The 21763-nt window shown below is 50.0% G+C and overlaps 1 protein-coding gene and 1 long non-coding RNA gene across 4 annotated transcripts in view; one reads left to right on the top strand and one right to left on the bottom strand.

Moving 5' to 3' along the window:
• The window catches only part of LOC137425488 (phosphatidylinositol-3,5-bisphosphate 3-phosphatase MTMR8), a 54857-nt gene extending 43317 nt beyond the window's left edge, over positions 1-11540 (bottom strand). For 2 of the 3 annotated variants that reach the window (XM_078776732.1, XM_078776733.1), the window contains exons 1-4: positions 11368-11540; positions 4878-5012; positions 1916-2078; positions 34-191 (exon numbers count right to left, since the gene is read on the bottom strand). In XM_078776732.1, the coding sequence (XP_078632858.1) occupies positions 34-191; positions 1916-2078; positions 4878-5012; positions 11368-11391 (480 nt within the window). In that variant the 5' untranslated portion in view covers positions 11392-11540. Of the gene's footprint in view, positions 1-33; positions 192-1915; positions 2079-4877; positions 5040-11367 lie in introns of all 3 variants that reach the window. The other variant, XM_078776730.1, reaches the window with a different exon arrangement.
• LOC144891853 (uncharacterized) overlaps positions 11458-21763 on the top strand; it is a 119259-nt gene continuing 108953 nt past the window's right edge. Inside the window, exon 1 of the long non-coding RNA XR_013623249.1 lies at positions 11458-11476. This is a non-coding gene — a long non-coding RNA (uncharacterized LOC144891853). The remainder of the gene's footprint in view (positions 11477-21763) is intronic.

Raw genomic sequence — 21763 nt, 5'->3', positions numbered from 1 at the left:
TTTTCATACTGGTGGCATGCATGGGGCACCAACCTGGTAATTTTTATTGATATTCGTCAGTTGCCAGTGTTTGCTGGGCATACCAATGCGACCAAACTCCACACGTAGGTTGATGAGGTTCCAACCATCCTGACGCTCTGCACTGCTTGCTTTAGCTTTGTAGGAGAAAGCATACAGGTCTTCATATTGACCTGAAATTGCACAAGTTTCGATTGGTCTTTTCAGTTCATAAAACCGTTACTTAAGTGAGTTTAGCAAATAGAAGAACCTGAAAAGATTAGGACATTACAACTCTGGATTGATTCCCAACAGATCATGCAATTTTAAAATCCAGCTTTTTCTGCAATTTGCGGGGTTTTTTTTCTCCACCTCCACCTGTGTTGTTCATTTTCAAGGGCCTACCCTGACAACAAATAAAAATTCCAAGGGCCTATCCTCCTTTCCACCCCTGACTTCTCTCCAGATATCCTGATGAAAGTCAAATGCTTCAATGCCATTTTCCAAGTGGATATCCACCACCATAACCCCCTCCCTCCGTACTAGTCGCACACTCAAAAACATTGCTTCACCCTTGCTTCACATGCATGCAAATTTGGTGTCACTCTCAACTCCTCTCCCTACATCGCTCCCCACATTCAACACACGACCAGATCCAGTCAAAGCTTCTTGGACGGATTTGGACAAAACTTGGAGGATAGGTTGCGTATATGACAAGGACGAAATGACTCAATTTTGGTGAGGATCCGGATCCAGATACGATCATTTTTACATTTTAAAGTAATTATTCATCATTGAGAGATGGGGCCATAAACGAGATGAAAAAACGAGATGGGGATTCACCATTGAGAGATGACACCAAATCTTCACCATTGAGAGATAGCGTCATATTTCAAAAAGTTGTGGACGAGTTATGAAAAAACTAGGTGGATGAGTTGGGTAAGTGACAAGAACAAGCTGATTAGATTTTGGTTCAGGTATGAATACAGATCCGGCCTATCATTGGGATACAAAACGTAAACTGTTCAGCCTGGTGGTGGTATGCGCTCTGCCAAGTGCCCTTCTTGTTACCTCCGCCACCAAAGGTGGATGGAAGTTATGTTTTCGCCCCTGTCTGTCCGTTTGTGAACAAAATATCTCAAAATGTTGTGGACGGATTCGGACGAAATTTGGCAGAGATGTAGCGTATGTGACAAGGACGAAATGATTAGATTTTGGTGAAGATCTGGATTCGGATCCGGATACTATAATTTTAAAGTGATTTTTTACCATTGGGAGATAGGGCGAAAAACGATGCATAGCAGGATATCTCAACAAGTTGCGGACGGATTTGGGCGAAACTTGGTCGACCGGTTGCGTGTCTGACAAGGTCAAATAGATTCGATTTTGGTGAAGATCTGAATATGGATTCGGATATGAGAATTATTTAATTTTTGAGTGATACTTCACCATTGGGAGATAGGGCCAAAAACTATACATAGCAGGATATCTCAAAAAGTTATGGATGGATTTGGACGAAACTTGTTCGACAGATTGAGTGTGTGACAAGGAAGAATCGATTCAATTTTGGTGAAGATCTGAATATGGATTCGGATATGAGAATTATTTAATTTTTGAGTGATACTTCACCATTGGGAGATGGGGCCAAAAACGACATAAAGCAGGATATCTCAAAAAGTTATGGATGGATTTGGACGAAATTTGTTGGACAGATTGTGTGTGTGACAAGGAAGAATCGATTCAATTTTGGTGAAGATCGGGATCCGGATCCAGCTAGTAGAATTTTTTAAGTCATTCTTCACCATTGAGTGATATGGCCAACCAGGCAGAAGTATGCTCTCTACTGAGTGCCGTTCTAGTTGTACCTGCAACACAATGCTCAGAATATCCACAAATGATGCTCATGAATCCATCATACCAGGCTGCATCAGCTTGGTCAAGGACAACATGACGTCTTGGCAATCAGACTCATGTGGAATAAGTAGGTGCAGAACACGAAATGTCTTGCAGTAGATGACAAGTGGAAACCCGACAGCATAACGTGGTTGCCGCTGAACTGAGGCTATTTGAGTATGTGGCAACTGCATGGAAAACACAGACAACATCATGCAATTTCCTCAGCCCATCCACACACTTTTCAATTCTTGTTTTTGCCAGCATTCCCAATAGTATAGCAAAGCTATTGTGCTGCACCATTCCTTACCCCCATGATCAATATATATATATATATATATATATGAGCATCATATCAGCCTCTTGTCACAATGAGCAGTTCAGTGCATTATAAGAAGTTCAGTCTCAATGCTCAACTTCACCAGCGTAGGTCTCATATAATTTCATTTTTCACCACATAAAGTGCATGTACGTGTACGCGCACACACACACACACACACACACACACACACACACACACACACACACACACACACACACACACACACACACACACACACACACACACACACACACACACACACACACACACACACACACACCTCTGTTTCTACATCTCCATATCTGTCTTTCACTCTCTCTCTCTCTCTCTCTCTCCCTTTTCTTTTCTTTTAGCAGAATTTGTCTATGAGCTTTGTCCAAAATAAATTGTCACCAGAACAGAGTCTAATGGTTTTCACCTTACACATTATCAAATTATTAAATAAATAAATAAATAAACTTTAAACTTCACAACTCAGCCTGATGCGATATGCATTTTTCCAAAAGTGAAGTGTGACACTGTACTTAAGGAAATTATTTTCTCAAGACAGCAAACATGGCCTTTGTAAAGGCGATTGCGGTTACCCAGTTATAAGCAGAATTCCTGGCAAGGGTTCCAGGAAATTAGCTGAGAAGCAGGGGTTTGCGGCTGACCGTTATATTTTCTGAGTTGTGTCCCCAACATGTGACAAGTGAAGTTTGTTCGATTTACATTTTAACAATTGGCGAGTTGGATATTTTGAAACCGTGGCATTGTAATAGAGAAGGTTAGTACACATCTATAACATCTATAAAGCAACAATTTGGATGGGAATTGGCAATCTATATACTGTACGTGTACAGGATATGTTATTGTTCCTTGAGGGAGCAGAGGTTTTTCGACTGTTTTTTTTTCACTCTTACCATCTTGATACGGGGGAAACTATCGTGATTTTCTGAAAACACTGAAAACTTTAAATTGTCATTACTAGCATGGATCGGCTCGCTACTTTCACCTCACCACATGTCGCTGCAGGGGCATGGACTTGTTACTCCCGCCAGGGAGTAATGCATTCAATCGTGTCCGTGTGTGTGTGTGTGTGTGTGTGTGTGTGTGTGTGTGTGTGTGTACGTGTGTGTGTTCGTGTGTTTGTGAACAAGATATCTGGAAAGGTTCTGAACGGATTTGGATAAAAGTTAGTGGGATGATTGCCCTTGGGATAAGGAAGAATTGATTAGTTTTTGGTGAAGCTCAGGATATTATTCCGGATCCAGGAATTTTTTGAAGGATTGTTTACCATTGGAAGATAGGGCTCTTTTTTTTTTAACATTATCTTCTATATATTCTATATTTAACATTGTGATATGAAAATAGTTTTCATATTTGTTGTAAATGTAGTTTCAACTCGTGGTTATGCGTTAGAGCGGTGTATTTTGTTAGCAGCGTCTTCTTCAATGTTCATTTTTTCTAATAAAGACATATTCTGTCATTTTAAAACCACCAAAGTGTGTATTAGGTTTCCCCGTTTCATAAAATGTATCGTTTGATACGTATAATGCTTTAAAACTGTTTTTTTGTTTTGGTTTTTTTTTTAACCTCAGACGAGATATCAACATTTACCTCAGCGAATGTCAATCGCGGTGTCAGTATTTGATGAACTTATAAAGACTTAGGTGAGTTATAAGTGTGACCAGCATGTGCACGGGATTCTTCCCAGAAGAATGAGTGGTCGCATTAGCTTGAACGACTTAAAATGAGCGAGTTTTGTTTTCACGTTTGGGCCAGTTTTACAGGTTGTATCCCTAAGGAATGAAACGCACGTTTTCCTGGCTTACAATTTTATTTGAAGTCACACATGCCTCAAAATACACTCACTTATATAGAATTGAACGCTGAATCCGAAAATGTAAGTGAAATTGCCTTGTTTTTTTTTAAACTATCTTCCATATATTCTAAATATATATCTGTGCAGTGTCTGTCTTGTGTTGCGAGCAAGACCATAATAGTGGCATACCGCATACCCCGTTGTCTTGTCTTGTGTTGTCACTGAACTATTCCCTCAAACTTTTGTGAAATCGTACGATTCCAACTTGACCCACGGCGGGAGTATGCGCTCCACTGAGTGGCGTTCTCGTTCTAAGTGAGGATAATGACTGTACCTGAGACAGCCTGTCATCCCTCCGAGGTCGGCAAAATGAGTACCAGATAACTGGTTATAGAGAGGCATTGCATCAGCGGCAGACGTGCCCACAGAGAAATGATGCAACCAGCAGCCAGGTGGCTGCACACGAACCACCACAGTCCTCACATCCCTGCATATCATGGCGTATTGTGTGTATACCTTCATTTACTCTGTGGGCACCACAGGTTGGGGGACCACAGCAGGATTATCCATCATGCACTTTACCACTCCGAAGTGGAAGTGGTAAACCTCAAGATGTTGTTATGGTTCAGGTAACTAAGCAGGGAATCTCTCATTTGGATTTTCCCACTCTCCTCTATTCTCATGAAATATTTTTGAAATGCACCATAGGATCTTCACATCAATGTGGTCGCACGATCTTCACAAATAGTATGCCAGCAGTAGGATTATAAGCAGGATTAGGATATACTGCACACAAATATAGGATGTATGTTGGGGAAAACAATGTGATGTGTTGGAAAAAGGAGAATGAGATTAAAATACCCAGGTTTCTTGAGAGTGGTTGGGGTCCGACCGACTGGTGTCCGACGTGAAGATAATGTGAGTAGCCGTCAGATACATGGTCCCCATAGGGATGGGCCTTCCAGGTGAGCTCTGCAATAACTGTACACCCTCCACCTGCCTCACACAATTCAACAGAAACACCTTCGTGTACAATGGCGTGCATCGCTTCCGAGCTCTGCAAATGTGACGATCGTCCGATGTGTAGGTTCCAAGCACGACCACATTCATGGCTGTCCTGTGTGGTCAACAAGGTTATTTTGCCTTTAACGATCCAATATGGCAAGGGATTGCATTTTATGGATGGACGATACATTTGGAATGGTTGTGGTGGTAGATTCGCTGATCGATTTAACTACCTCTGTCACCTCGTTCTGTCACCTTCAAGCCTCTGTTTGTCTGTCCGTTTGTGAGCAGGATATCTTTGAAAAGGTGAGGGATGGGTTTGGATGAAACTTTGTGAATGAGTTGGGTAGCTGATAAGAACAAGCCGAATACATTGTATTTCAGGTCCAGATGCAGATCCAGCCTCTTAAATTGATACAAAACGGAAACCGGTAATCCTCTGTGGAGGTATGTGCTCCACCGAGTGCCGTTCTAGTTACTTAATGGATTTGAATGATGGTTACCTTGAGGTTATTTTGGGAAGCGAGAGCGTTTGGAATCAAAAGCTATGGAATTTGTGGAATTTAAAGCTCTCAACATTAGGCACAAGGTATTTTGCTGTCACATTGGAGACAGGTCAGTGACCTCGTGTTTTTTTTTTACTGCCTCTCCTCCGGTCAAGGTTCCTCTGCTATCACACCCCCTCAGACCCTCTCCAACAACTATAGGATGCACGCCTTCTTCCGGTCACCTCGTCCTTGTTAAAATTCCTAAATCCAGGCTGTTTACACACCTACACTCATTTGATCCTCACCTCTCCCATTTGTAAAACTGCCTTGCACAAGTTGTTCAATCCAACTCTTCACTCCAAAGTTTCAAGTAGGTGGTGCACCACCATTTGATGTTATAGCCCATCCTTATTCCCAAATCCTTTATTATCCATATTAATCCTTCATAATCCAACCCTCTTACTGGCAGGTAGCAGTCTACCTCTGCCTCTGCCCCTGCCTCTGCCCCTGCCCCTGCCCCTGCCTGCCCCTGCCTGCACCTGCCTCTGCCTGCACCTGCCCTGCCCCTGCCCCTGCCCCTGCCTCTGCCCCTGCCCCTGCCTACACCTGCCCCTGCCCCTGCCCCTGCCTCTGCCTGCCCCTGCCCCTGCCCCTGCCCCTGCCCCTGCCCCTGCCTACACCTGCCCCTGCCTGCCCCTGCCCCTGCCTCTGCCTCTGCCTCTGCCCCTGCCCCTGCCTCTGCCCCTGCCTCTGCCTCTGCCTCTGCCCCTGCCTCTGCCCCTGCCCCTGCCTCTGCCCCTACCCCTGCCCCTGCCTCTGCCTGCACCTGCCCCTACCCCTGCCTCTGCCCCTGCCTCTGCCTCTGCCTCTGCCTCTGTCTGTCTGTCTGTCTGTCTGTCTGTCTGTCTCTCTCTCTCTCTCTCTCTCTCTCTCTCTCTCTCTGTCTCTGTCTGTCTGTCTGTCTGTCTCCATCAGAAGTACCCCATGTGTTCTGCTTCTTCACCAAGATCAAGTCATATTCTTCTTCATAAAGATTGTTTTTTAACTGTCTGTCAGCTTTTGCAGTGACTTCAACAAAATTATTACCTCCCATCCAATGATCTTAATCTCTATTTCTCCAATTTGACAATTTGGAATCAGCATCCCTCCACTTCATGGCCTGGTGTTGGCCTGGTGTGGCTTAGCGGTTAGGGGCCGGCTTGGGATCCTAGGATCGAATCCCGGTCGATCGCTGAATTAACACCAGGGGGGTTTACTCAGCCTGTCATCCTTCCGAGGTCAGCAAATTGAGTACCAGCTTGCTGGGGTGAATGATCCCGGTGTGTACCCCGGGTACTAAGGGTTGGCGCCAGGAAGGGCATCCGGCCATAAAAACATTGCCTCAAACAGGGAACCATGATTGTCATGGGGCCCGCAAGGCTAACCCCTGCTCTGGTGGGGAAAATGGCCTTAAAACGATCATTCATATTCATCCTTCCACTTATGTCTCCCCTTTCTGCATCCCTCCTCACCCCACCCTCTCAATGCTTCCCCCTCACACCACCCCCCCTAAATGCTTTACCCCCTTACACCTGACCCAAACATTCCCCCTTCACCCCACCCTCTAAATGCTTCCCCATTACCCCACCCACCTCAAACATTCTCCCTCACTCAGCCCCCTCAAAGACTCTCTCACCCTACCACCGCAAATCCTAAATTCTGTGTTTGCTTCCAAATCTGATGTCTTCAACCCCACTCTCTCTGTATCTATGCTGCCCAGTCCCACCCAACTAATTGCTCCTGGACTCTGTGTCTTTTGCACCTGAGAAGGTGGAGAACTTTCTGCCAACCCTCGACTCTGATTCTGCAAATGGACCGGACAGCATCAGCTCACATGTCCTAAAAACCTGCTCTGCTGCTCTTGCACTTCCTCTCTCTCCCCTTTTCACCCTATCATTTGCCCATATCATCTTCCACCTGCTTGGAAATCGGCCATCATTGCACAACATAACCTAGAGAGTTCATAGAACACCTTACCCCATGCAGTGTTTAGGTATACAATTCAATTGAAATAGAATAATGATTTTAAAGGTCGTATTAAATATATTCTGGAGGTTTACTCCCGTTGATGCAACCACCTTTTTAACACATTCCATTCCTTCTTTGTACCTGTTGTTTGTGTCCATTATGACGTCCTTAAAAACAAGAAGTTTCCTGTTTGGAATGATTTTCAATTTTGATTGACTGCCGGAGGCAGAGTGAAAAAAAAATCACACCCATGTCCAAAGGAAGTGGTGCAGTTAGGCACTATGTGTGCAATCCATGCAAGTTACAGGACTTGGAAGAACATAGCCAAATATTGAAGTGGCTTCACCGCTTAAAAACGTATTCCCTCCTCTCTGCGCATGTGTAATCGGGACGAATTTAAAAAAAATTACTACTAAACAGGAGCTTCGTTTTCCGATTGATGGTCCGATTTGTGTTCAACGTATAAATAACATTCAATTGAAATTAAGTTGTTCCTCGATCATAAACTGACATTTGTCGATGGTCGGACGGACAGACAGAAGTGAATCAATTGCTTAACCCCACTTTTTCCTTCGCACTGCTAGGTGTAAAAAGGTGCAAAAACCGATCCCATCAACTACAAACCAATTCGCTTACTTCCAGTCGTCAGCAACATCATGGAATCCATCATCGCAGTTGATACGAAATACTTCCTTTTTATTTCCAACTGCCTAATCTCATCTCAGATCACCAATTCAGATTCACACCAGATCACTCCGCCTTGGACGTGCTGTTCCTACTCTCCCAACAATGGATGATGCCTCTCAATGTCACACATGAGTTCAGGGCAGTCTCTGGACATATCCCGAGCTTTTGATAAAGTCTGGCATCCCACCATATACGAACTCTCTGCCTATGGCATCCAAGGACAACTCCACTCTTGGGGTACTGATTTCCTCTACACTCGTAGCCAACATGTGGCGCTCCACTGAATCCTTTCATCTCCTCTCCCTGTCAAGCCTGGAGTGCCACACGACAGTGTTCTGGGCCCAGTCTTATTCCTAATATTCATCAACGATCTCTCTGACTCTCTGGAAAATCCCTTTTATCTATTTCCTGATAACCACTCTCTGCCGTGACATCCCTCATCCTTCAGACAGACAGGCTGCAACCTCTTCCTCTCTTCACACCTTGAAAATATCACAAGCTGGTCAAATGCTTGGAATATATCTTTCAACCCTGACAAATCTCACACTCTCACGATTCTCTTCGAAGGATCGTCTGGCAAATCTTCCTATCTACTTTCTGAACAATCCTCTTCGGAAAGTTCAGTCACTCAAACTCCTGAGTACCACTATCAGCCATGATCTTTCAGCGATAAACCACATCTCCAAAACCAGCTGCCCACTGGGAATCCTCCATAATGCAAAGTCCATACTTGGCACACCTGAAGTCCTATATAACCTACAGGGCCTTCATATGAAGCTTGATGGAGTAGTGCTCTCCCCTCTGGGCTGGCTCACATCTTGATTAGCTTGACGTCGTGGAAACCAAGGCTTTCAGGATCATTGGAAACGATCACGAAGAAACTGAGTCTAAGGGCTTTTCACTTCGTCATCACAGACAGGTCAGTGGTCTCTCTGTCTTCTACCACCTCCTTTCTGGTCTTTCACACCCTCTGCTCTATCCATGATTCGTCCACCCCCCCCCCCCCCCAGGTTTCTGCAAGACTGACCAGGGTCCACCATCAACCCTCTTCTAGTGAAACTCCCAAATTCCAGCATCACTGCTCACCATCACTCAACTCTACGTCTTTTTTCCCCACCTGTGGAACCAACTACCACTTCCTGAAAAATCTCATTCTTCCCTCCAAGTCTTGTAGACAGCTGTTCACCACCATCTCGCCCATCCATAACCATGATATTTTCTACCCTTGTTATATCCAACAACCCCCCCCCCCCCCCCCCCCTCGGCCACTTATTACCTTCGCAAAAGCGGAAGGTTATGTTTTGATCGCTGTGTATTTATTTGTATGTCTGTGTGTGTGTATGTTAATCGCATAACTCAAAAAGTATTCAACCGAATTGCATGAAATTTGGTGGGATGATTGGTTATTATACGGGACACATTTGATTAGATTTTGGGAAACAGATTTGCTCAAATTCTGACTATTTTTAACTCGATCGTATTTCACTCAAAGTTATGAGCGACTGAAGAAGAAGATGTCCATCCAGGACGTCATCACTATAACGCGATCTCCCGCGATCATTTCAACCTCAAAAAAAATTATAATTGCAGATTTGACAATAGATGAGGCATATTAACAAACGAATGAAACAGATTTGCTCAAATTCTGACTATTTTTAACTCGATCGTATTTCACTCAAAGTTATGCGCGACTGAAGAAGAAGATGTCCATCCAGGACGTCATCACTATAACGCAATCTCCCGCGATCATTTCAACCTCAAAAAAAATTATAATTGCAGATTTGTCAAGAGATGAGGCATATTAACAAACGAATGAAACAGATTTGCTCAAATTCTGACTATTTTTAACTCGATCGTATTTCACTCAAAGTTATGAGCGACTGAAGAAGAGGATGTCCATCCAAGACGTCATCACTATAACGCGATCTCCCGCAATCATTTCAACCTCAAATGAAATTCAAATTGCAGATTTGTCAATCGGGGAGGCATATTAACAGACGAATGAAACAGATTTGCTCAAATTCTGATTTTTAAAAATCGATCGCATTTCACATAAAGTTTCACATCGCATACACTCCCATGCCAAGTACAGAACAGTAGCTGCGGCGAAGGTATGCGCTCTACCGAGTGCCCGGATTCTAGTCTACTGTTGGTTTTGTTCTGTGTCCTGATCTGTTCAGTGTTCTAGCTCTTCTACGAGCCTTGAAACAGGGACTCAACGAGGGAGGAGGGGTCAGGAGGCCCGGGAAGGGGGAGGGGTCAGCAGGCCCAGGAAGAAGGAGGAGTCAGGAGGCCCGGTAAGGAGGAGGGGTGAGGAAGGCCCGGGAAGGGGGAGGCTCAGGAGGCCCGGATAGAGGGAGGGGTCAGGAGTCCCGGGGAGAGGGAGGGGTCAGGAGGCCCAGGGAGAGGGGTCAGGAGGCCCAGGGAGAGGGAGGGGTCAGGAGGCCCGGGGAGAGGGAGGGGTCAGGAGGACCGGGGCTGGGGAGGTGTCAGGAGGCCCGGGGAGAGGGAGGGGTCAGGAGGGCCGGGGATGGAGAGGGGTCAGGAGGCCCGGGGAGAGGGAGGGGTCAGGAGGCCCGGGGATGGGGAGAGGTCAGGAGGGCCGGAGAGGGGTCAGGAGGCCCGGGGATGGGCAGGGATCAGGAGGCCCGGGAAGGGGGAGGGGTCAGGAGGGCCGGGGATGGAGAGGGGTCAGGAGGGCCGGGGATGGAGAGGGGTCAGGAGGCCCGGGAAGGGGGAGGGGTCAGGAGGGCCGGGGATGGAGAGAGGTCAGGAGGCCCGGGGAGGGGTGGAGTCAGGAGGCCCGGGACCTCTCCCTTAGCAATACTGCAGAGTGTAATGTCTACAAATGCATTTCTTCCTTTATATTTTCCTTTCAATCAAAACGATTTCTGCAACTCGCCAACGCGGGACCCTCGTTAATGAAAAGTATATTTTAATAGCAGTCGTTGCGACCCTGGTTGCGCCTTCTCAGGAGGTGTTGCGCCGGTCGCACGACGGCGAGTAGCATTGCGCATCGCGTGGGAAATACCGCTGTATGAAGCGAAGGGAAAGGGAGCCAACTCGTCACAGAACGTCACATCGAGCCGGGACGAGCTCCTGCGTCGGCCTGCTCGGCTCCAGCCCCAGGGTGGGTGCGTCTCCTCCGAGGCAGGAGGTCCTACCTTGGGCGTTTTGATGTGCTCCATCGCGATCCGCCACCGGCACCATCAGCCGCTCATCTCCCGCCGTCCCTCCTCCACGATCCCCTGATGATGCCGGGATTGCGTCACAGTGAGTGTGACTGCCCTCGAGAAAAATCTCGCATCATCGCTCGACTTCCTCTTTCCCGTAATGGATTTCGATTCTGAGCAAGGAGGTGGGGGCGATCAGGGGGTGGGGGCGATCAGGGGGTGGGGGCGATCAGGGGGTGGGGGCGATCAGGGGGTGGGGGCGATCAGGGGGTGGGGGCGATCAGGGGGTGGGGGCGATCAGGGGGTCGGGTGGAAACACCACACACCGTCAAGTGGTTGTTGGTGAAAAGGCACTTTTTAATCGTCGTACCTGCGTTTTTCTGGTAATTTAGTAGCTGGGATAACATATCTCCTGGTCCCATCGTGTTACCCATTACCAACGCACATTGGACGATCCTTGTCCTTTGAAAATGCTGGAAAATTCCCTGATAAAGGAGACAATTAACGAACTGAACAAGGACGGTAAATGACCCGCAAAAGCAGGAGTGTGGCGATGAGGGCGGGGCGGGGAGCGGGGCGAGGGGAAGTCCTTCGGTGTTTGGAACCTCCCACTTCGCTTCGCCCCGCCCCTCACCTTTCAGCGGCAGCAACCCCCAGCCGATCCTCCCTCCCTTCTATTCCACCCAGAGCAGAGAGTACGGTTTAGATCCGTCGGGAAAAAGGGAAATGAGTCCCAGCAACACCCAATAATGTTGTTACACTGGTTTGTAAATGAATATCATACGAGTATTAAACAACCAATGGAAATGCAGCAACAGTCCGACAAGACTCTATTACCTACCAGCTCTCTATAATGCAGGAATAGGCCTGTAGACCCGTACGCAAAATGGTGTTGGGGGAATTTCTCACTTGAACTTAGTGGGCCCCTAGAGATGAAAAATCACCGAGGTGCTTGTCCGTCATGGTGTCACGAATGGCGGGCGCTATGTCTGAATCCAACATGGCCGCCGTCGGCCATGATGGAAATCTAACTTTTTTGTTTTTGAGAGTATATGTAAGTGTAATACCTCTATTTCAACTAATTTTGGGGTGTAGAATTCATTTCTGATGTTGTTTTGGCCGTTCTGGATCATCTACACCTACAAAGGTCATGGTCAAGGTCATTTTGTAACAAAATGACCTTGGCCATATTTTGGCTAAGTATAGCAGTAGAAACAGGTATAATACCCCAAATTCAACTAATTCTGACACATAGAATTCATTTATGACATTGTTATTTTAATAGAAAGTCATCTTGACATTGAAATATTCACACCAATGACATTTCTCAAAAACTCAATATTGTTTTCTCCATTACATATATGCATAGTACTAAAGCGCGGCGTTACGCGCACTGCTTGCGAGCAAGGAGGAAGCGGACAAGCGGTAACTTATAAGCGTCTTTATTTCAGGAGCTCACTGTAACACTAGCGCGCTCCGGGCTGCGCGCCCGTGTATATCCTCAGGCCACGCCTACCCCTCGGGCGTGGCCGCCGCCCACTTGGTGCGCGGAATGATGTCACCACGCCAGTGGGCTTTCGTGTCCGCCACACGCGCCCCCCCAGAATTCCCGCGCACCCGGAGGGCCAGTTTGCGGGGCAGACGGATGACCCGGCCGAAGCGCCCCCTGGCGATCGGCGGGGTCCGGGGTGCAGGGATGCCCCTGGCTGCCCCTGGGATGGGTGCAGGACCGGGGGGCGGCGTGGTGGCGGGGCTGGGCGGTGCCGGGGGTCCGCCCGCAGGGGGGCGGCCCCGACGCGGGGGTCGGGCCACTGGCGGTGGATGGTCCATGTCGAGGTGGGCCGGCTTGAGGCGGTCTACAGAAACGCGGTCAGGAGTACTGCCGATGTCCAGGGTGAAGTGCTTCGCCCCGGTCTCCAGCACGCGGAAAGGCCCGTCGTATGGGGGCCGCAGTGGTGTCCGGTGGGCATCGTGGCGGACGAAGACGTACTCCGCCGTGCGAAGCTCCGGGGCAACGTGCGTCGGTGGGTGCCCGTGGCATGCCGTTGGCACCGGGGCGAACCTCTGGGCGGTCTCTTGCAGAGCGGAGCGCTGCTGTGCCGCGGACCATGGTGCCGTGGAGTCGGGGAGGAACTCGCCCGGCACCCGCAGCGGTTGCCCGAAGACCAACTCCGCCGCGGATGCGCGCATATCCTCCTTGGGTGCCGTCCGGAGGCCCAGCAGGACCCAGGGGAGCCTGTCGACCCAGCCGCCGTCGCGGAGGGTGGCCCGGAGCGCGGCCTTCAATGAGCGGTGAAATCGCTCACACAGGCCGTTAGCCTGGGGGTGGTAGGCCGTGGTTCGGTGCAGCCGGACCCCGAGCCCCTGCGCGACCGCCCCCCAGAGCTCCGAGGTGAACTGGGGGCCGCGGTCGGACGAGATGTCTGAGGGGGCGCCGAACTGGGCGATCCAGGTGGCGATGAAAGCCTGCGCGACGTCCGCCGCCGTCGTCGACGCCAAGGGCACAGCCTCCGGCCACCGGGTGATGCGGTCCACCATGGTGAGGACGTGGGTGAAACCCCGCGAGGGGGGCATAGGTCCCACCAGGTCCACGTGGACGTGGTCAAACCAGCGTTCCGGCACCGTGAACGGGGCCAACGGGGCCTGGGTGTGCCGGTGCACCTTGGCGCGCTGGCACGCGAGGCACGTCCTGGCCCAGCCGCGGACGGCCTTCCGGAGGCCATGCCAGAGGAACTTGTCGGCGATCAACCTTTGGGAGGCCCTCGCGCCCGGGTGGGACAGGCCGTTGATGGCGTCAAACACCTGGCGCTGCCAGCCCGTGGGCACGATGGGGCGAGGCCGCCCGAGGGAGACGTCGCACAAGAGGGCCGTGCCCGCGCCGTCGAACGGCACCTCGGTGACGCGGAGGCCCGTGATGGCGGTCCGCAAGGCCTGGACGTCGGGGTCAGCGGCCTGGCCCGCTGCCATCCGGGCATAGTCGATGCCGAGGTGGACTGCGTGGGCGACGGCCCGGGAAAGGCAATCCGCCACCGGGTTGTCCTTCCCCGCGACGTGCCGGATGTCCGTCGTGTACTCGGACACGGCCGAGAGGTGACGCTGCTGCCGGGCCGACCACGGCTCGGTGACCTTGCCCATCGCGAAGATCAGCGGCTTGTGGTCGACGAAGGCCGTGAACGCACGGCCCTCGAGCAGATGGCGGAAGTGCCTGACCGCCAAGTGAAGCCCGAGCAACTCGCGGTCAAGGTACTGTAACGGCGTTCGGGCGGGCGAAGCTGCCGGCTAAAGAACGCCAGCGGTTGCCAAGCTCCACGCACCCATTGCTCGTGCACCGCGCTCACCGCGTAGTCCGAGGCGTCGGTGGTGATGGCGATCAGTGCATCGGGCGCCGGGTGCGCGAGCATGGTGGCGTTAGCCAAGGCGAGCTTCGCACCCGTGAACGCCGTGTCCATCTGCTCAGTCCAGGTAACGTCGCCTTTGCCCGGCTTACCTCTGAGAGCTTCGTGCAGGGGGCACAGGAGCTGGGCGATACGGGGCAGGAACCGATGGTAAAAGTTCACCATGCCCAGGAACTCCTGCAGCCTTCTGATCGTGCGGGGGCGCGGAAACCCCTTCACCGCCTCCACCTTGGCTGGCAGGGGGACGGCTCCGTGCCTGGTGACACGGTGCCCCAGAAAATCGATTACGGCGACGCCGAACCGGCACTTTGCGGGGCTCACAATCAGGCCATGCTGGCCCAGGCGTTCGAAGAGCGTGCGGAGGTGGCGTAGGTGCTCTTCGCGGGACGCGCTGGCGACGAGGATATCGTCCAGGTAGACGTAGACAAAATCCAAGTCGCGCAGGACGCTGTCCATCAGTCGCTGGAATGCCTGAGCCGCATTCTTCAGACCAAAGGGCATCCGCAGGAACTCGAAGAGTCCGAATGGCGTGATGACCACCATCTTTGGGACGTCCTCCGGCCTGACGGGGACCTGATGGTAGCCGCGTATGACGTCCACCTTTGAGAAGGACATGCCCGCCAAACGGGCGGAAAAGTCCTGAATGTGGGGGACGGGGTCGCGGTCGGGAGTGGTGGCGTCATTGAGACGGCGATAGTCCCCGCACGGTCGCCATCTCCCGCCGGGCTTCGGCACGATGTGCAGCGGCGACGCCCAAGCACTCTCCGAGCGCCGAACGATGCCGAGTCGCTCCAGGGTAGCGAACCCCGCTTTTGCCACCGCCAGCTTCGTCGGCTCGAGGCGGCGTGCCCGGGCGTAGACCGGTGGCCCGACGGTGGGGATGTGATGGGCCACCCCATGCTTGACGGCCCCCGCCGAGAAGGTGGGCCGTGTGAGGGCCGGGAAGTCGGCGAGGAGGCGGGTGAATGCATCCGCTGCCGGAAGCGTACAGATCAACGTGGCCGGAACCGAACCGTTCGGCAAGCCACTTGGCAAGCTGCTCGGCGAGCCGCTCGTTGAGCTGCTCGACGAGCTGGGCAGCGCACAAGCGAGTGAGCTGAACGTCTCGGCCTGGACAAGACGTCTGCGCTTTACGTCGACCAGGAGCCCATTAGCGCACAGGAAGTCCGCGCCAAGCAGTGCCATGGGCACGTCGGCGGTGACGAACGTCCATCGGAAAACCTGCCCTCCGAACCGCAGAGAGAGGCAGCGTTTTCCGTACGTACGGATGGGCATCCCGTTCGCGGCAAGCAGCGCGGGGCCCCCGCCCGCGGCGTGCTTGTCTGACGTACCGGCGGGAACGACACTCACCTGCGCTCCCGTGTCGCACAGGTAACGGCGCCCGGATAAGGTGTCCGTTATGAACAGCAGGCTGCTCGAACGGCCGGCGCTCATCGCCACTATTGAGCGCCGGCCCGGGCATTTCCCGACCTGTTGAAGGAGCATGGCGGATGACACTGCCGAGCCTCGTGGCCGAACTTGGCGTGGAACCAGCACCAGGTGGTGGAGCTGGAGGAGCGCGGCTGGCTCCGCCAGGCCAGTGGAGTTGGCGGTTTTCCCCGCGGTGGCGGTTTTCGCCGCGGCAGTGGGCGGGGTGTGGCGGCGGTCACGAGGTGCGTATCAGCATGCTGCGTATGCTGTGTAAGCTGATGCTGTGGATCAGCATCATCAGCAGCATCAGCCTCGAGGTCCGTGACGGCCGCACCGACTCTCGCCTGCGTGTCCAAAGCCGCGAAGTACCTGTCCGCCTCGGCTGCCAATGCTCGGGGTTCCGTTAGCACGGTCCCGGCCAACGCGAGGCGAACCTGCGCTGGAAGTTGGCGACGGAAAAGCACCCGGAATAGAGAACCGGGGGCTTCGTCGCCCAACAGTGACAGCATATGGTCCATTCGGACCGACGGGCGCGTGTCGCCGAGCTCGGGGAGATCCAGGAGGCGGTCGGCCCGTGCGTCGTCCGTGAGGCCGAACGTGGCTAGGAGTAGCTGCTTGAGTGCCTCGTACTTGTGGCCGTCTGGTGGGTGGCGAAGGACGGACACAACTCGAGCGGCTGTGCCGGGCCCGAGGGAGGCGACGACGTGGCAGTAGCGCTTGTCGTCGCCGGTGAGGCGCCGAAGCTGAAATTGGGCTTCGGCTTGGACGAACCAGACTTCGGCCGGGGCCTCCCAAAATTCGGGAAGTTTGATGAAGTTGGCCATGGCAATGGCGTCGTGTGTGGAAGGATCGCTCCGGCAGATCCAACGTCGAGGGTCACCAGTAAAGCGCGGCGTTACGCGCGCTGCTTGCGAGCAAGGAGGAAGCGGACAAGCGGTAACTTATAAGCGTCTTTATTTCAGGAGCTCACTGTAACACTAGCGCGCTCCGGGCTGCGCGCCCCGTGTATATCCTCAGGCCACGCCTATCCCTCGGGCGTGGCCGCCACCCACTTGGTGCGCGGAATGATGTCACCACGCCAGTGGGCTTTCGTGTCCGCCACAGTACCATTATATTCTATACTAATTTTAAGTAACTACTATTATATACATACCAATTTTAATTAATTCTATTCTATTCTAAATTTAACTAATTCTTTTCTAATACTACATTCTATCGGCTATTACTATACCACCTATTTTGTTGGCTTTTGACTATGACAAATATGACTATACTATGTAGGAGTACAAGTGAAATACAAATTAAATCATAAAACAAAATCGAGTAACCAATTCCTTCAAAGTACACCATATTACATGTGGATGAAAGTTAGTTATTCCGTGGAATGTTTATACAGGATGCATTATCCATCTTTCCATGGCAGAATATTATGCACTGAAGTCCAGCAGAACGGCACTCACAGCATCGAGTGTTGCACTTGCCTGAACACTTGCACATTGTGAGCAGATTTGACGGCAAGGGCTTTCGGCATTTTGATGGCAGAAGTGTGCCAAAGTGCTCCTCCCATCCATGTCCCACTGGATCTAGTCTTGCCTCATGTTCATTGGCTGTCACAAGCAGTTGGCATGCCATGTGCACCAGAAAGGCTCCACGGTGGATGTGACCTCTGATCACAATGCTTGTAGGAGGGAGAGAATCAATTCCAGCACTGGCACTGGTATAGTTTTCTACCCTGAGCTGGTCGAATGTATCAACAGTTGTAGTTGACCTGACCCCTGCCCAGACACGTACTAAGTACTTCTCTGCTAGAGCTGCATCTTGTTCAGACAAGGTTTCTGCCTCTCCAAAGTTTGTCAGATATTGTACTGGGTCAGAAGCCATAGCTGCATGTTTGGTCCCCACCTTGCTCATGCAGTCATCCCCGGTCAATATATGTGCCTTGATCACTGTCTTGGCAAGTGGTGCTCCAAGTTGAGAAACTGCTTGATGAAGGGGAAGCATGCGGCGCTTCTCACCAGTACCATACTCCTGCCAGATCTCTTTCAACCCCAGATTTTGGAGGTATGGGGTATAGCGTAGCAGTAATGCAAAGGTGTCTGTGTCATTGGAGACTATGACAACTCTCTTGCATTGTTTAACACGAACAGCCCACTCCACATGCACGACCAGCCTAGCATCTGCCTCCTCAATCCAATTTGACAGTTCTGAGATCTCTTCACCACAACCTGCTTTTGCTGGAAGCACCTCATCATCAGAAACAACAGAGCTGGCAATGATGGTAGCATTTCCATAGGTTTTTTTTACACACCATATCTCGGACCAGCATCTGGAGATTCTGCTTGTTCTTCTCAGATGCCCAAAACTTGTCATGTTGATGGGGGATGGGTGTGTCTGTGTACATTCCAATGATGTCAATCCCTTTTGTCATGTCAGTACGCCGCATACGCTCCCCTTCCTTCAGAGACATCTCAATGTAGGAATCTAGAACAAGATGAATGAACTCTGTCTCTTGGCAGATGCATGATGCTAAGGTGATGATGGCATTGATAACAGCACCCAAAGTAGAGAATTGTCCTAGTGGCATCTGCCTCATCTTAGACATGAAGTCTACCACAACATGAGTTGCAAGTGCAGACTTCTTACTCCATTTGGTCAAGTCAAGTCCAGGTTCAATCTCACCAACAAATTTTGACTTGCTCACATGAGCTGGAAGGTCACCATCAAACAGTGGAGACATTGGGAGCACATCATGACTTAGTATCTGCTTGAGGTTCATGCCCCGTTCCTTAACAATGTCCATACTCCTCTGTGCCTCTGACACATCTTTGGATGAGAGGTTCTTTTTCTCCCTTTGAATGGTTGCTGATGTCTTCTGTGGCTGGTCGGTGAACTGGGGCAGCTTTCTCTTTGATATGCTTGTGCTCATTTTTCTGGTCTTCTCAACCAAACGCTCTTGCCTGTATGAGCGGTAGACATGCTCACCATCTCAAGACACTTGAGCAGATGCACAGCAACCTCTTGGTCAACAGCTAGCTTTGTGAGCAGATTGTGCAGTGGCACAGGCCCATCGACCATAACTGAATATGGATTCTGCCGCTCTAGCACAAAGTTCAGCAGCTTTGTCACATTCTGGTTGAATGTGAGACGCCGAGTTCCACTGAGTGCATGCTGGAGATGGCATTCTGTGTGAATCATGGGGTGGTTGGTGGTGAGAAGGTTGAGGAGACTTGTGATAGACCCAATCTCATGGAACAGGAGCTCAAATTCAGCCACTGCACTGGCATTGCGTGTGGCACCCACCACATAGTGACCTCCAGGACCCTTTGACACTCTCTGGATGGTCTGCTCGACCTTCATGTCACCTGCAACAGCACAGAAACAGCCTGGACGGTCCTGAACAACCCATTGGCCCATAGAGAAGCGTCGGTAGACTTCTGGATGTGTGAACTCCAATACCTTGATTTGTTCAAGGTACAATGAGCCATAACGCAGGTCGTTGACACAGTCAAATTCTGCAAAGATCGGCATAGAATCCTCAACAGTAGCCACAAGTAGATTCCAGTTTCCTTCTCTTTCAGAGACTACAGCATTCTTGATGAACCATAAGCTTGGATTAAACACATCATCCTCTACCATTGAGGTGACTAAATTCATCCTCCTGGGGCCAGGTATAGAAGAATGTTCCATGGTAATCAATTTCTGTGGTGCACAATCATAAGATGAAGACTTCAGGAATTCCTCAGCATTATGCAGGCACCTGAAAAACACAAGAGAATTAAGAACAAACTCAATGTTTGTGTAGTTAAAGATAACAGCACACAGAAAAAACCATTATGAGTTTTATGTTATCATTTATTAAGTAATAATTGATGGTTTAAAGGTAATTTTAGTACAACAATTACCATTTACCTACTAATAGCCAGAACTCATTCTCAGTTGTGAAAAGACGACTTGGGAAACTCTGGAATGCCTGTAAAGACAAGAGTGGTTTGAGAGGGTCATTAACTAGTGTGGCAGCTACATTCAAGTGTAAGGTGTGCACAGCGGGACCTGCAGATGGAGGAAATGTTGAGTTGGATCTTGGAGATGGCGGGAAGCTGAAAGGTGAAAACATTTTGCTACCTAGGAGACATGCTGAATGGAGAAGGTGGATCAGACTCGGCAACGGTTGCGAGAAAGATGTGCATGGAAGAAGTTTTGGGAACTGAGTGGCGTGCTGAAAGGCAGGGTGTATGCTGCATGTGTGTGAAGTGTTATGATTTATGTGGGCGAGATGGGTAATGAGCGTCGAGCAGCAATGAAGGCTGGAAAGGGTGGAAATGCCAATGGTTCGGTGGATGTGCGGGGTATCATTGAGAGAGAGGAAGACAAATGATGAATTGCGAAATATGATGGGAATAGAGCCTGTGATGGATGCTGTGAAGAGAAACAGGTTGAAATGGTTTGGTCATGTGTTGAGGGATGAAAGTGACTGGTTGAGAAGAGTGATGGAAATCTGTCTGTCTTCTTACTATTTATAAATAAATTCTGTCTTATTCTATTTATAAATTCTGTCTTCTACCGACTCCTCTCCAGCCTTGCTCCCCCAGCTCTCTCTGTGTTCTGCCCCCCAAATATTCCTACAGGTCGCACAAGATCTGCCAGCAACCCTCTTATGGTTAAACTGCCAAAATCTAGGCTCTCGGCTCACCTTCACTCCTTCATTCCTCTTTACTTCCGCCTCTGGAACAAACTTCCTCACTCCATTCAATCCCACTCCTCCCTCCAGGTCTTTAAAACAGCTGTTCACCACCATCTCTTATCTTCCCCCATCCAAAACCTTGATCTTTTCTACCCCCGTTAATTCACCCTGGATCCACTTTTTTGAAATTCCAACTTCTTTCCTGGAAGTCCTTGCAGTGTCCATGTGTTTTATACCTCTCCCACCTCCCCCCAAGCCCTCTCCCTCCCACAGTTCTCGTTGTCCCTGCTCTCAAATGTTGTGTTTGTGTCCTTCCCCCTCTCTCCCCATCTTGTCTACTGCTCCCCTTATTTTGTGTTTTATGTGTCGGTTTGACTTTTTGTGTGATTAATGTTAGCTCTTTCACGAGCCTCGATCTTGTATACAAAAAAAACAAAAACAAACTCATTATTCTGAAAATTCTTACTCAAGTTTTATGTTATAATGTAGTTGCTAATCAGTGATCGATCTAATCACCCAACATGCAGCATCACAGAAATTAAGTCACTATTCATGTTGAAAAGCTGCAAGAAAAAAAAAAAGATTTACCTAAATGTGGAACGATTTTCTGGTGGACAATTAGAAATAAACAGGGCAGCACGAGAAACAGATTTAACACACTTTTTTATTCACAGGAATCTCCCAACATACGACACCTGAATATGTATTTCCCCATGCATCAAACTAAAATGTCAATATTACTATCGTTTAAATGAGAATGAACTCATTTGAACTCATTGAAAACGTTATGAAATGGCAAAACAAACAAAACACATGTATACAGGAGGCAATCTTGAATTTTAATACTAGAGGATATGAGTTTGAGTCTTATTGCTAAAGTGACGCTTTTTATATAACTGCA

The sequence above is a fragment of the Myxine glutinosa genome, chromosome 4 (genome assembly GCF_964187855.1).
Source record: "Myxine glutinosa chromosome 4, kmMyxGlut1.1, whole genome shotgun sequence".
In the NCBI taxonomy this organism is placed as follows: domain Eukaryota; kingdom Metazoa; phylum Chordata; class Myxini; order Myxiniformes; family Myxinidae; genus Myxine; species Myxine glutinosa.
This window is presented reverse-complemented; position numbering and strand designations above follow the sequence as displayed.